This window comes from Vanessa atalanta, chromosome 11 (genome assembly GCF_905147765.1).
Source record: "Vanessa atalanta chromosome 11, ilVanAtal1.2, whole genome shotgun sequence".
Classification (NCBI taxonomy): Eukaryota; Metazoa; Arthropoda; class Insecta; order Lepidoptera; family Nymphalidae; genus Vanessa; species Vanessa atalanta.
In genome coordinates, this window is record NC_061881.1 from 3492333 (window position 1) to 3509108 (window position 16776).

The window sequence follows — 16776 nt, forward strand, 5'->3', positions numbered from 1 at the left end:
AAAAAACTTGAATATATTGCTATACAAGGCGATTTGCTTAGGTGATTAATATAATATATCCATGACAGAACTCAAGCAGTTGCTGTCCAAGGACACATCTCTAGTTTCGTCCCAAAACATCTGGGGTTCCTCAGGGCTCTCACCTCGGTCCCCTTTCGTTTTACATTTTTATTAATGATATACTGAAAAATTGTCAAAATCCGAACATACTTCCATATGCATATATATAATATAAAAATTATTTAAAATCATAAAAAAGTGATGACTGCTCTAACTTGTAAATTGTTTTGGATTTTTTAGGGCAATATTGCTCATCTAACGGCCTAAATCTTACCTAATTTTGATAAATGCCATATAATAACGTTTTCTAGGAAAAACTAAGGGTTTTGTTTGATTACACAATTTCCAATCATTCAATTAAAAGGGTAACAGAGGTTAGGGACCTTGGAGTGTGCCTGGATTTTACTTTACTATTTGACAGGAATGTGAATAAAATTATCGCAAAAGCTTTTAACATGTTGGGTATATTTTCTCGCCAAGAATGAAACTTTAAAAATATAAATATATATAACCTGTTTTATAACGCGTATGTAAGATCTAATTTGGAATTTGCTTCAACTGTTTGGAATCCACAATTCTCAAAGTATATTACGCCTATCGAAAATGTACAGAATACATTTATTAGAAGATTAACGCATAAATTTGGGTCTAATTCTGTTATCAAACTCAATATTTTGTCGCTAGAGAAACGTAGAGAATACAAAGATCATTTATATCAAGTGTCCACATACCTTTTCCCGTTCAAAGCCTACCTTTTATGTCCCTTATGTAGAACAAACTATGCCAAAAATCGCTTTTTGGTAAGAGCATGTGTCAATTATAATAAACTTTACAATAATATAGATATCTTTAACGTGAATCTGTTTAAGTTATAATATTCTATGTTTTGTTACAGTTTAAAATACATTTTTTTCATCAAATTTTATATACTTTGATTATCTATTAATTATTATTTAATTATCTAATAGATTTACTCCATGTTTTAATGTAACAGTGGAAACTTTGTTGGCCTATATAAAGCTTATTTGGTATCACATGTTTGTGTATTATACTATGATGTGTATTTTCCGAAAATAAAATAAAATAAATAAAATGAGTATGTATAGTATGATGATATTTTAGTAATAATCATTTTTATAAATCAAAAACGATGTTCTATGTGCTTTTAAAACTTTAAGTTAATGTATTTACAACCCATTAGTATATAGTATAGACACTAGTAAATTCTATATACATTTTAATAGTTTGAGAACATCATATATATATAATCTATTTACCTTGTTTTGGTTTCTAAAATTAGAATTGATACTACCTTTGATCTGAAGTCTAAACGTTTTTTACCATATACTTAATACTAAATTACGAAAGTAATTTATAATATATATGGAAAATATAGTCCAGGACAATTTTTAACTTAAACAACATCCGCATCATGTGTTTACTACTTTCTAATGCATTTAGATACTCTTTTATAGTTTAGTCCTTACTGTATGGTTATTAATTTTCAAAGTCGGGTAGATAAATGAAAGAGGTAAATGTATATAATTTCATTTTATTCTGTTTTTTAAGTATATATTATGATATATTGTCTAATCGCATGTGCTACCATCTGCTGTGTGCCTTTTTATCCAATCGATGTAATTGCTCACTTTTGTGTACACTCCTAAAAAACAACAACAACTTTTACGTAGTTAAGTCGTTTTTTTAAATTATAGAACACAAAAATAATATTATACACTTGATTATTATAACAATTTATGTTAAAGGTTCTACAAACCTGGATATCTCGGATCTGCACAACCAATTCCCCATGAAACGACACCTAAAATTTTTAAATAACAATTTTTACTTTAATACATTTAAAGTCATATAATTGTGTATGTAAGCATATACCTTAAAAATTACAAGTTTTATTACCTGCTTGGACATATCTTCCATCGCCCTCGAAGACTATTAGAGGTCCGCCACTATCACCCTGTGATATAAAAAACCAGAAATAAATTCCTCTTCTGTAAATTACGATGTCGGATCTTATGATTTAGTAAAGTGATTTTAATAGAGAGTGTTTATAAACTATCACCTAATTTGCCTAAACCTAGAAACGAGCCGTTATTATCTTGTGTTTTTTTATTGAATATGTAGGTTGACTGCCAAAAATGCCTTTTGATGATAAGTAAGCTTATAAACATCCTCACTACAAGAAATATAAGTCATCTATTACATTGCCAATTTATTATCAAAAAAACAATCTTGGAAAATAAGATGTTATTTTATGTTGATACTGTCCTTAGACTGCCTCACTAACCCTTCAAACCGAAACACAAAAATAGGCACCAAGTATTGCTGTTTATCTGTAGGGTATGATAAGTGAGTGATCCACACGGACTTGCATAAAGCTCGGAAAAGTATAATGAAATCAGAATTAACAAAAAAGTATCTTAAGTTTTCCTAACTCAGAACTACGTCATGTAGATAATTTTATTAGAGTAACGTTACGAATTCCAGTACATAAAATTACCATCAGTTAATATTTATTTATTAAAAAATAATATATATAATATAGTATATGCCTTTGTCTTTTTAAACTAAATTTGATACATCTTTAAAACATAGACTATAATATATTCAGCATAATCATAACAGTTATGTAATCAAGATTTATATATGACAATTTTTAAAATACCAACCTGACAACCGTCCTTTCCTTTAGAGGAAGCGCACATCATTGTCGGCTTTAAATGTGTAGACAGTTTCGAATTCATGCAATCTTCGTCATTGAGTATGCGAAGACTGGCCTTCATTAAAACCTTTGAAGAAGACTTATCCACTCCTAGACGTCCCCAGCCTACTACCGTACCAACTCTTTCAGAGAAGTCTTGTCCTAGGTATTTGTAAAAAATTAACATTATTTATATTTCTATATACCAAGAAGAATTAGCCATAGCCATTAACAATTACGTCAGACATCATTCAATTTATCATCATCATCCTGTCCTTATCCCATATTTATTTGGGGTGCGCAGCATGTCTTCTTCTTTCATACTGCTCTGACGTCATCTCACAAGTACCATCTTTCCAGCCATATCGTCTTTCACACGATCCATCCATCGTTTCTTTAGTCGTACCCTTCCTCTTTATACATCCACGTTCATGCTCAAGACCTTCCGCACAACATCATCATCATTTCTCCGCGCTACATGTCTATTTAATACATACATACAATCAATACATAGATAATTTAATCAATTATATAACTAAACTACTAACTATGAACCAAGCAAAAAAAAATTATAAGCTACTTTCAAAATGATGTAAAATTATATTTCTTTTACAAAACAAACAATAACCTTAAGATAACCTTCGACTATCTTTAGGTTCACATTCATAAGTTATAATTATCAGTGCTTTGCTCTTATTCCGTTAATTTAGCCCTAAGTACTTAATACTTATCGTATTAAATGGTGCTGGACGTGCTTAACACTAAACTGTTTCTTTGTCTACTTTTGCGAGAGTCAAAGCTCTCCTCTAACTGCGAAATGCGCCTTCAAGAAGAATTTCTGACACTTTTAAATTTCACTGTTTCTGAATGATCATTATTAACATGTACTTTCATCGATGTTATCTATTCGTAACAAAAAAAAAACGGAGCATACCTTTTTTAAAATAACTTACCCGAATCTGGTAAACAAATTGGTATAATAGTTTTGCTGAATTTTACTGGCTTATTTATTGTGGCTATTGCTATATCGTTCTCATCTCTGACTGCTGTTGTCGTGAAGTCTTCGTGAATGACCGTTTTCGATATAGACCTCTTTTCCACATCTTCTAGATGTTCTATGTTATCCAGACCCATGAGTACTGTCAGTAACTTTACATCGTCCCTTAAATTAATTTAAAAAATAAAAATATTTTCTTTAAAGAAACAACAATTTGATTCGTTTATTCGATTTACGATTGCCCTATCGAGTATGTATGTATAATAACCCTTGATAAAACTAATTAGGAATATAGCCGTGACAATTGATTTTTATATCTAAACATCTATTGGTTGGATTTAAAAGAGGTAAATATTGAGTGTAGTCATATAACATAACGTTAGATTAGTTAAAAAATCGCTTTATAACTAAATATTCTCAATTAGGATTGTTAAATTAAATGTTACCATTTAAAACAGTGCCCTGCTGTAAGTATATGCCTGTCGGTTATAATAGCGCCTCCGCAGTGTAGCTTATCCATTTTCATAATGGCGACAGTCCAAGGAAATGAGTGAGGTTCTGCCCGACGACCACCTACTATCCTCACTGATATGATCTCGTCGGAAGGTCTGCCACATTCTGAATAGTTATAATTTTATGAGCAATAAAAATAAATAAAGGTTAATTTTTTTACATCTACAATAAATATATGTATTTACACAAACATTTAAATAAAAAAAACTAATCTATAAACTTAGAAAGTACATACAGAACATTATTTTGTCATATTAACATTGTAATTATGTATTTAAATATTATATAAAATATTGCTTAAGTACGCATTAATCGGTTTAAAATAAGCGTAAAATTCCCATGGTTTAATTTAAATTTAAATTAAGAAATTAAATTTTAAACGAAATAAAAGTTAATTATATTATTTTAATCGAACATTAATACTTCATTAATGCAATAAAATTTATATGATATAGATAGCAATTAGGTATGAATGCAAAATAACACTTACGACATGTTTCTTTTGCTTTAGACATCTGAAATTAAATTTCTTTACAGTTCAGATTTACATTATTATAAAACATAAAAATATGAAAAAAAATATATAGCAAACCTCCATACAACAAATGATTAATATTATAACTAGCCACATTTGATTTCTTTACTTTTCTCGTAATCACAACACTGCGCGGCGTCCTCGAGTGAATAGAATCAGTACCTAATAAAAGTCTCGCTCACTTTAAACCATAGAAATTATTCACGCTAATGTCCTTGTAAATGCACCTTACGAGACGATATAAATATTATAATTAACAATAAAATCATCTATTGTTATTATTATAAGATCCAGTTAGCCAGTCGAAGATAACGGGTTGAATTTCGGTCACCAACGAATTTTATATGTAAATTTGTCTCAAGCTCGGCTGTAATCGGCGGATGCAATTTTGAAATAAATAAATCCACCAATACAAAAACAATTAAAACGCTGCCAGTCAGTAAGCCGAACATTATAAAATATCCAAAATCTAACGGCACCTAAGTAAGACTTTAACTTCGTTATCAAACATTATGGAGATCATAAATCATAGTCGGAAAAGCGATGGATAATTTCGTATAAAAGATTAATTCTTATCAATTACATCAAGCTTATTAACTTTGCATTGAACACATTTCACATATGAAAGAGAAATGTATGAAATCGATTTATGTTACATGTGTTATCTTAATAGTTCTCTTATCGCTTTATTGTTGCGATGTTATACTAATAAAAGTATAAAATAAAAATTTAGAACATTATAACAGTTCAATATAATAAGAAAATATTTTATCATTTACGGAAATAATTCGAAAACTCTCTTTAGCCTTCATGCACCTATAAGTGATATACTAAACCGGATGGAAGCTACTTATTAGTTACGGATTCACGACGTTCAAATCACCTGTTGAACATATGAAAATTATTGATTTTTTGCATATAATTCTCGTTAGCAGGCTAGAGTATACAAGTTATAAGGTTTTTCCTACAAAATATCACAAGCCATCGGCTCTCGGGGAATGAGAGAATTGATAATGAACCTGTACTTATTTGCACATACACTTGAGCACTAAAATCCAGAAGATATTCTGAATAGCTATTTCTTAAGTTTGGCCACCGTGAGAGAAATTCGGTTTGCATTATTTTTACTATCTCTTAAAAGAAACGGACAGACACTGTGTTTTATCCTTGTGGTTTAATTTGCTTAAAAAATCATATAAACATGCATCTATTTTTTTTAATGTTGATAAATGTATTTCATGTACTATGAACATCAATGCATATTTAATTGCATGAAAGTCCACCCACGGTCTGTTGTTTAATCCAGGGTATGTATTTTGCTACGATTGTGTAAACTCCTGCAAATAAACATATTCTTTCATTTAAGAATATTATTTTTGTGAATTTAAAACAATGAAAGTCAAAGTAGTATGATAAATACCTGGGTAATCAGGCTTAGCACAATCTATGCCCCATGATACAATTCCTATAAATAAGAAAAGATAAGCTTCAAATTGTTTTGTCGTTTTCATTCAAATTAGTTTTATTAAAAAGTTTAGTCAAAATTAATAATTAATACGTGATAACTACAGACCTCTTCGTGTCTTTATTAATATACACGTAGATTGACTGAAACTGAACTAAAAATCCTTACAATACGGAGAAACATATTTAAAAACAACGTTTATTCTGGTTCTAGTATCTCATAAGTGTCAGTAATTTTAAAGTGAGTCTGACTCTGTCAGACTCAGTTTTATAAGAATTACTGCATGTTTTTTTGTTTTTTAATATACCTGCTGCATTCCACCCACTTCTCAATATCGTCAATAAGTTAATGATGACTTTTATTAATTACATTATACCCTATACCAGATCCATGATGTTACTAAATTAGATTATATGTAATATTATCTGATTTTTTTAGTTTACTTCAGTTAAACTACTTGTATTTCATGTAGGTAGGTATTAATTTATAAAAGTAGTGACTGCACCCCTCGACTTTATTTAATGCAACTATAATAGACGGTACAAAAATAACTTTATACACTTACCAACTTGGTACCACTTTTTGTGGTGAGTTCGAGAATGAGTTGCAAATATTGGCCCACCACTGTCTCCCTGCAAAAGTAAGACATATTGTGCCACAAAAATAAAAATAAAGTGCATATACGTGGTTCCGTATCATTTGTAAACAGAAAGTACACAACTGATAACATGAAATAAAAGATAATTGCTTTTCTTGTTACATTTAAAACTTATTTTTATCTTATTCTTAATTTATTGAAGACCTTAAAAATAAATAAAAGCGAGTTGAGATCCATTCCCACATATTTTCCAATACCTAATGGTTATTTAGAATGCTATTTTAGCGATATGATTACTTGCTGCATCTAATGCAACTTTTGATTTTTGACGTTTTGCATAATGACTGAATCAAAATAAAAAAGTTTAGTGATAATCAACAGCACTTAGGTACTGTTATTCATATTTACTTATTAATTATAATTTTATTAACCATATAACTTATTTATACCTGACATGCATCCTTCCCAAGACTATAAGCACACATCATAGTATCAGAGACGAAGTTGTCCTTATATATAGAAGATTTTGTACAAACGTGGCTCATTACTAATTTGACTCTCGTTTCCAGTAAATATCGTGAAGAGGTCAGAGCACCTTGTCTCGTTTTACCCCATCCTGCGACTGTTAGTGGCAGGTCTCCAAAGATCATATCTAAAATGTAATTGATATTATATAACAATTAATTAGTCATTAAACATATAGTATGGAAACGAAAACTTTCCTATATTATAAATGAAAAAATATATGTAATTCATAAATAAAATTCTTTTTTATTTATACTTGTTAAGATAATTTTCTATGTGAAATTTTACCTTCACTTGGCAAGCAAATCGGTCGAACTTTGTCAGAGAACTTAAGTTTCTTTTCTAGAGTCAGCACAGCGATGTCATTGATATCTCGTACGGCGTTCGAGGTGAAACTTGGGTGTTTGACGCCTTTTGACAAGTGCATCACGGAGTGAGAGGACCCTAGGCGGTCGTGCATCCCAATATGGGCTGATAGATCTCGATAGTGAACTCTAAGCAAATTCCAAACCATCAACATATTTTCATATATAAACTAGCTGTAACATGATCGCTTAGACTCATAAATCATATAAACTCATAAATTTAGCATTTTCTAGTTCTGATTATTGCAATAAACAATATATTAAATAATATTCATAATGTACACGAAATTTATTTGAATTCGTCTTGTCACTTGGTTGTGACATTTACATTTATAATAATAGCTAGAGTAAGATTATTATGTAATTAATGATTGAGATTAAAATAATATGTAGATTCAACTCGCTACAAAAACATTAGGTAAGTATCAAGTATGAGATTTTTTCTTTTTCTTACGCCATTTATTGGGTGATTCTGTGCTAGCAGATTGCAAGACCATTACATTGAAAAGCTTTCAGCAATGTTTAAACTAAAATGTACTGATTAATTCGCTAAATCGACTCCAAATTAAAAACTAATTTCAACAAGACCTATTTTGCAAGAAAAATAAATTGATTTGATTTGATTAACATTAGATTCACCCAAAAGTAATGCAGTGCCCAGCAGTTAATATGTGCTGGTCGGTGATGATAGCTCCTCCGCAATGTAGCTTCGAACCCAACATGAGGGCCACTAGCCAAGGGTATTGATGGGGCTGGACTGTCGTCCCACCTACGATACGGCGATTCTTTCCAGCTATCCCACATTCTTCAAGAAAAAAATATTATTGAAAGATATACATTGTATAAATTTATTTGAAATAAGTAATATAATACAGTAATATGATGATAATAATAATATCATAATATATTAATCGGTAAAGTATTGACCACTGCGTATATACACATACGTATTTAATTGTATATATATTTTGTTGTGTAAATTACAAACGTGGAACGTAATATCTTACCGCAAGAATGATTAGATTTGCTTCCATTAATCTAAAAAAAAAACAAACATTATCAGTAGCCTCAACCAATTTGGAAAAAAACCTTTTTATAATTTCAATTTCGACTTACAATTTCAACCGTAAAACAAAGTAAAATAATTAATCGTTTCATTTTATAGGTGTTCTTAATATCTCGGTTCGATGTAAGAGGAAAAACATGGCGATCAACGTCGTCGGAACGATTTCGTTAGCAATAAAAGAAATATTCGAGAATTTTTAATTAAAACAGAAGTGGATATTGATATCGAAAATTCACTTGTGCATTTGATTTAATCTTGTTATTAATTTTATGCTCGTCGAAAATACAACTTTGGATTAATTTAGAAATACATTTTATAAAAAAAAGCTATTTACATAATAAATTGGTAGATGACTCATTTTATAATTGCAAATGAACTATGAAATTTTTAATGACTTGATATCGTATGTTTATATTTAAATTAAGTATATCTTAATTAGGCTACACACAAATTAGCGAAGTTTCTTTCAAACACAGATCACGTAATAGTCATATAACTAATATAAAAAATCTAATGAAGAAAATAAAGAGTTGTTATTTACGTAAATATAAATAAGTATTTATATTTAAAAAAATCTAATAATCCTTTTTTTCATTCGGCTACTTATTCACAGAGTAATGTATCAAAAGGCCATGTTTAATTTACATACAAAACTAAGAGTTCAAGTTTATATTGCTTAATATGTTACAAGAAAACAATGAAATGAAGACACATGTGTCAGCCAAATAAAATTAAAAACGTTTATAAAGACACGAAAAGGGAATGATCTATAGTAGTAGCTGAGCATTCAATCGCAATATATCAATATGTCTCATAATAACAATAACGGAGTAACCGATAGTTGTGACATTAAACCTGAGTCTGAGATCGATGATTACAAAAATATAATTATCACAAAAAAAATTGGAACTGATTATTCTTATAAACACAAAATAGTGTGGAAAAATGCTATTGGATTTATATTCTTACATACCTTGGCTTTGTGGGGTCTATGGTTATTCGCTACTGGAAGCATCAAATTTACAACGTATTTATGGAGTGAGTAGTATTTGAAGGTTTTTTTGTAAAATATAATAATTATTGCAAAAGTATTTATGTAAATATTTTTTAATATTAACTGTGTATCTATGCTTCCAGCTGCAATCCTGATGTTTACCAGTACGGAAGGTGTAACAATAGGAGCTCATAGGCTATTTGCACATAAATCGTTTAAGGCAACACCGCTTCTGAAAGCCATTTTATTAATATTTCAAACGATGGCTGGGCAGGTATGTTTGTATATTTTATACAGTCATCAGGAATTTAGTGACTAGGAATCTCTTAAGCAAGCGCATTCAGTCGCACTCGCAATCAAGCTCATTCATTGAAGGTGAATGCCCATGTTCAGCACAAGTCTTTAGTCAAAAAAATGAACAACAGAATTTAGTATATCCTTCATTCTCAAGTAGCTAACTAATTGTTAGTTAGTAAATTAAATGGTAGTAAGCAAAACTCTTGCAGACTTTTGCAACCGTTTTGAAATAAAGATAAATGTAGTATGCTCAAGGCAGTAGAACATGCAAGGAAAAATCATTTCGAGTGAAAATAACAACTAAACATGTGACATACTTTACAGAACTCCGTTTTTATCTGGTGCCGCGATCATCGTCTGCATCATCGCTATTCGGATACCGATGGTGATCCGCACAACTCTAAAAGAGGATTTTTCTTTAGTCACATCGGTTGGTTGATGTACAAAAAACATCCGTATGTTAAGGATCTAGGGCGACGAATCGATATGAAAGACCTTGAAGCTGATTGGATGGTAATGTTCCAAAAAAAGTACGTTGAATATAATTTGACTTAATCTTATATAGCTTATTGCAATTGCTTTTATATTTAAATTAAAGTAAAATCCACGTTAAACATCTAAAAGAAAGTGTAGTGCAGTTGCTTTCATTAATGCTGACTAAACTTTGTTGGTTATGTCTCTTAAAGTAATCGTATGATTAATTGTGTCATTACTCATAAGTAAATTGAATGGCTAAGTAAACATATATGGTGAGTGACTAAAACTAAGAAAATTTAAATGTTTTGTTAATTATTTTATATCGATTCTTGTTTCAGGTACTATTACTATTTGTATTTTGTATTTGCTTTAATTATTCCCGTTGCCCTGCCGTATTATTATTTGGGAGAATCATTTAAGAATTCTCTTCTAGTTTGCTATTTCTTCCGTTATTTATTGCAATTAAATGGAACATGGCTAGTCAACAGCGCAGCTCATCTTTATGGAACAAGACCATATGACAAGTAAGAAAAAAATATTGACCTGTCATTTAAAAAAAAAAATGTTTTATAATATTTAATATACTATTTAATATTAAAAAAAAATTTACCATCAATAATTAAATAACACTTTTCCTATTATATTTTACAGGAAATTACAACCTGTCGAATCGTGGTTCGTCTCTTTTATAAGTCTCGGTGAAGGCTGGCACAACTATCATCACACTTTCCCTTGGGACTATAAAGCAGCTGAACTGACAATGCACTTCAATCAGTCTGCAAATTTTATAAGAATTTTCGAAAAGTTAGGATTAGCTTATGACCTAAAAACTGCATCACCAGAAATGGTAATTCTATTTTTGTTCATCTGTCCATGATCAATCCCAAACACGTTTATATAAAAACCATTTTGTTTATTCAAGGTGGCTAGACGAATCATCAAAACAGGAGATGGAACCCACTATGCACTCGGGAATGAAAAAGATAGAAATGCAGTTACTGCTATCGGAATCCTGCACCCCCTCAATCCATCCTACAATGCCGTATATGAAGCACCCGATGCAGTTTTAGAAGATAAAGGATTACCGTTGTACCACGAAAATGATGTTATTGACCAAAACGTACTTAAGAGAAAAGTTGTTGCTGGTTGATTATACTAGCTAATTCATATTTTCTTCCTTTACTCTCATTAAAATTATATTACGTAATTATATAAAATAGTAAGTAATTAAGTAAAAATAATGTTAAAATAAAGTTAAGATGTATATTTGAATAAAAGTTATAGAAATATTTTATAATTTATTTTTTAATCTTTATAATGTCTCCTTTATGCACCGCATTATTTAAATTGGTACTCAAAAACATTGACAGTTGTCACGAATATTCTCATGTATCCATAGCATATTATCCACAGTCCTAGTAAATTGTGGAGACGCTTCCTCCTCACACGAGGTGTTTGTAATGATCCCAGCCAATCGAAATGGAGAAGTCGGCGCCCAACGCGTCATTACGGGTCCACCAATGTCATTCTTAAAGTAATAATAAAAGTAACTTTTAGTTAATGAAAATAAATAAATTTGCGCAGCATAAAAATACCACACAATATATTATATATATACAAGATTTATCTGTCAAAATAGATGAGTGACATTTTGATACAATTATAGTTTCAGTTTGTAAGCTAAGTTGTAAATCAAAGTAAAGATTTTATGAGTCTAAATAAAAGGTATTATTTCATTAAGTGAAAGAAAAACCTTGCTACTTACTTCACATAAAATACTCTTCGTGCCCAAAGGTCCAAGACAGCCTTTATCAGATAAAGTAACCGCAGAAGAATTGAATAACGTATTACCCTTACAAGTTCGTGATGACAATATTGGTAATGTAATAACTCGAGTTAAACATAAATCAGATTTATTCTTTATCTTAGATGCAGTCCATGCTAGTTGATCCAATTTTCCAATATCTTAAAAAGAAAACGCAGTTTTTTTATTAACATAAACATTACGTATTTTAAAGACATTTCTAATAAACAAATTTAATTATTCATTAAAAAACTCTTTATTTCATTTCTATGAGTTAATGTTTTTGAGCAATGCACTTCAAAGGAATAATTAATTCACAAAACATTATGTAACTGAAATGTGCAAGCTCCTTTAAAAACAATTTTACTATGAAGTATAATTGGTCAAGTATAAATAATAATAAAAAAATTAAGTTTATAAAATACTATACTCACCATAAAGTGGCATACAAATGGGAGAAATGAATGAACTAAACTTAATTGGATTCCTCAATCTCAAAAGCGCTATGTCATTATTTCTTACACTACCAGAATAGCTAGGATGTATTAAAATTGCTTCTACACTCGTATTCAGTGCGTGACTTCCTTCCTTACACGTCTGTGACCCTAATGTTACTACGACTTCTGATGCCGATTTTCTGCAAAAAATTAGATACACATTACAATAACCTCCAAACGATTGCAACATAAACATTTACATTACTTTATTATTTATAATAAGTATATCCAGTTTATATTATTATTTATGTACTTATTTTTTTGAATATATGTGAAACATAGTACTGATAGTGCTTTTGGAATTATATAGTTTAAGTCTTGGATTAGTGAAAATATATTTTTTTGTTTTAAATTTACGATTATTTATAATTATATATTTTTTTTTTAATTAGGTACCTGATAAGTGGATTAGCTGCAGTGATTACGTGTTTATCAGATATTAGAGTCCCTCGTATAGTAGTAGTTCCTGTGTGAATAGTCGCCAACCACGGCATTCCGTTACCAGTATAAATATCATTACTAAACGATCGGCCACTTTTTGAATGATTTGCATAATTTTTTGTAATACCACACCCTGGAACATATTAAAACATGAACAACAGAATGTAATCATATTATTTTTACATATTGAAATCAATACTTACGACATAAACACAGTTTTCTCAAACCGGTATAAAAACCTAGAACATTGGTAACTCCATCACCTAAAACATTTTTGCTAGAAATGCTTACCATATGTGTTAAAAAGGAAAACACGAACAAATTTAAAATATACATTTTGCTAAACTAATAGCTATAAGTCTATATACTTATGTATATATAGGCCTTATTTGAAACGTTTTTAAGTACAATTGTCAATATATTACCCCTAGTTGTAGAAAAAAAACACAATTAAATATGCGGGCTCTTTAATTTAGGGTCTAGATAACTTCAATGTTAATGACGTTATTGAATTATTACAATGAGAATAATACGGGTATATTATATAAAATATTACAGTAGTAAAAAAAAAATTAGGCAGAGCAAAAACAGCCATTCCGTGAGTTATTCTTAATCCAGTCCAAGTATTTTGTGACTCTGGTGTAAACGCCTGGATAGCCTTGTCTTCCGCAACCGATACCCCATGAAACAACGCCTGCAAATACAATAGATTACATTATTTAGAATGTTTTTTAATATTCTTTTTAATTTCTTATATTCTTACCTAATAGTTCATATCGCTTATCTCCTCTTTCTGCAGATAAGGGTCCCCCACTATCGCCCTAAAAACAAAAATATCTCCGTTACCTTTATAATTATATTCATTTTTTATATTTTTTGCGTTTATCATATTAAGTTTATAAGTATTTAAAATGTATAAAGTATCTCATAATTTTTGTGTGATATTTTAAACATTACGTAATCAGATAACTTTTCTAAAGTTAGACAAATACATTTTGCTTCCTTTTACATTTAGTAAATATTAGTATAAAAACCAACTGAGAAAACTGGGAAGTATTCATATGGAAAACTTGGTTGCTTGATTAGTTTTTTAATTGCTAAGCCTGTAAATACTAGTCTAAAGCCTCCTCCTCCATTTGAGGAAAAGGTTTAAGTTGGATAATTTTTAAGTCTGTTGCTTAATATTCGCGTTGCACTGTACCTGACAAGTATCCCGCTTTCCTTCTTTAGGGTATCCAGCGCAGAGCATATCATCAGCGATCATGGCAGATTCATACTTCGTATTTCTACATTCCTTATTGCTCAGAACTGGTAGTTCTACGTCTAATAGATTGCAGGAGTGATTCTTCTGCTCTCCAACTGAACCCCACCCAACGGCTATTGCTTTAACTCCTTCGTATTGGTTATCTAAAATATTTAAATATAAGTTTACTCTTAAGATAAAATTATCTAGAATATTATAATTATGATTGGTTGGTTCTCATTAAAGTAAGTTAGGTGATAATAAATTGTTTCTATTTACCGTCACTGCGAGGAAGGCATACAGGCTTTATCGTGTCAGATATTTCGACTTTTTCATTCAACTTTAGAAGAGCAATATCGTCTCTAAATGTCAAATATGTGAAGTTATGGGCCACTACGTTCACGACAAAACGGGTTTCGGGTCTATGAGTCTCATTGCAGCGGTTATGTTCTCCCAGCGTTACTTTTATCATGAACCACATTAATCTGTCAAATAATCCATCTCATCGGTTTATTAAATATTAAGACACGTGGATGTATTGGTTTTAAAATAATTATTCATATTTATTTAAATAATGCTTGTAAAATGATGCTAAAATTTTAAAGTAATCATCATTTAAAAAAAAAAGAGAAAATATGGATAACGACTACAGAATACATCTTAATGATGTGCTACTCTTACCCTTTAACGCAATGCGCTGCTGTCAAGACATATCTATCATTAATAAGCATACCACCACAGTAGAACTTGTTGAAATACGTCAATCTCGCCACCCAAGGGAATTCGTTTACAGCAGTCTCTACGCCACCAACTATACGAGAGGCTTCGTTACGTTCACCGCAACCTATTATTGATAATATGATTTTGAAACTAATATTAAATAGTTATATTGTAATTGAAGGTTTTATAATATAAATTTGAAAAAGTATATATGAGTTTCTAAGAGAAGAGATAGCCCAGTGATCGGAAAACGTCCCTTAACCGAATATTGTGAATTCACATTCGGAAGAATACAAATTAATTCATATTCTTAATTCGTGTTCAATAATTTGATCCCATTTCATTTCATCCTCGGTGGTGAAGTAAAACATCGTGACGAAACCTGCGCGTATAAGTATAATTCTACGACTTGTTTATCTACCTAGCCGCATTGGAGTAGCTTGGCTGAATAAGGTCCAAGCCTTCTCCTCGAGAGGAGAGGAAGCCCTTAGCATGACAGAAAAAATGGCAGGCTTTTTATTATTAGACTATGATATTATTATTTTAAAATATGAACAAACAAAAAGTTTAATTCATTCGACAATATACGTAATGTATATGAATATATTTTAATATAAAAATAATAAGTATTGACACTATTTTATTATAAAACATAACTTGTATAATTTATTATTAAATATATGTACTTACGACAATTACATCCGTGGTTCTTATCAAATTTATCTTCACCGTTAGGAACATCAGAAATGGTTATATTTTCTTCCTTAGAATCGACAATTTCCCTACAATGAACCTTAAAAAGTGGGTAAATTGAAAATAAAGCAGCTATAATATTACATTCATTCAATCATTATATTTTTGTGCTGTTTATTAAATGTATTTGGATATCTATGTAAATTTCCTTTCTATGATTTGCATTCAATATTTTTTATTATTATTATTAATATTAAAAAAACGATTATTTTAATGATATATGTAACAAAAAAAACATCTTAAATAATTTGAATATCACTTAGTATAGTTTATTTGTATGTCAACAAAAGTCGTTCAACTTACAATAGTCCCGCAACATGTGAATAAAAGAAGCACCGCACTGATGTTCCACATTTTGAACAAAGTGACACTCACGGGTAAAACAAATCTGTTCAACTTATTTTATTATTATTTTGAATTTTAGCTGGGTTATATGCGTGAACGGTGTACAATAAGTATTCCTGAGGCGATGTGCGAGTAAATCCGAAGAGACTGCAACAGGAATGGGTGCGTTGCTCCCGCGACATCACTATGCGGTTTAGCCTTCTTCTATTATTAGTTCGCAAACTAGCTTTTTGACCTGAACTCTGTTATAAATGATGATTCGACATCATATTAAGATACCATGCGCATTTATAATGAAAAATAATATTTAATTATTTAAATAAAAGATTCATCTTTTAAAAAGTTCATATTTTAAAATATAT

At 30.1% G+C, this 16776-nt stretch overlaps 2 protein-coding genes across 2 annotated transcripts; one reads left to right on the forward strand and one right to left on the reverse strand.

Annotated features, from left to right (window-relative positions):
* Positions 1-1596: 1596 nt before the first annotated feature.
* Positions 1597-16574, reverse strand: LOC125067506 (transmembrane protease serine 9-like). Its single transcript, XM_047676166.1, has 22 exons — positions 16373-16574; positions 16007-16109; positions 15278-15440; positions 14876-15081; positions 14555-14760; positions 14117-14174; positions 13932-14047; positions 8785-8815; positions 8417-8582; positions 7701-7906; positions 7337-7539; positions 6855-6921; positions 6245-6289; positions 6096-6161; positions 5686-5707; positions 4882-5003; positions 4223-4394; positions 3733-3941; positions 2748-2941; positions 1978-2035; positions 1838-1882; positions 1597-1723 (listed from the first exon to the last, which is right to left on the reverse strand). Exons 1-22 carry the CDS (start codon positions 16421-16423, stop codon positions 1650-1652), a joined length of 2583 nt encoding a protein of 860 aa, XP_047532122.1. The 5' UTR covers positions 16424-16574; the 3' UTR covers positions 1597-1649.
* LOC125067459 (acyl-CoA Delta-9 desaturase-like) lies at positions 9436-11793 on the forward strand. Its single transcript, XM_047676087.1, has 6 exons — positions 9436-9881; positions 9981-10111; positions 10459-10664; positions 10950-11135; positions 11263-11458; positions 11534-11793. Exons 1-6 carry the CDS (start codon positions 9650-9652, stop codon positions 11759-11761), a joined length of 1179 nt encoding a protein of 392 aa, XP_047532043.1. The 5' UTR covers positions 9436-9649; the 3' UTR covers positions 11762-11793.
* Positions 16575-16776: the final 202 nt, after the last annotated feature.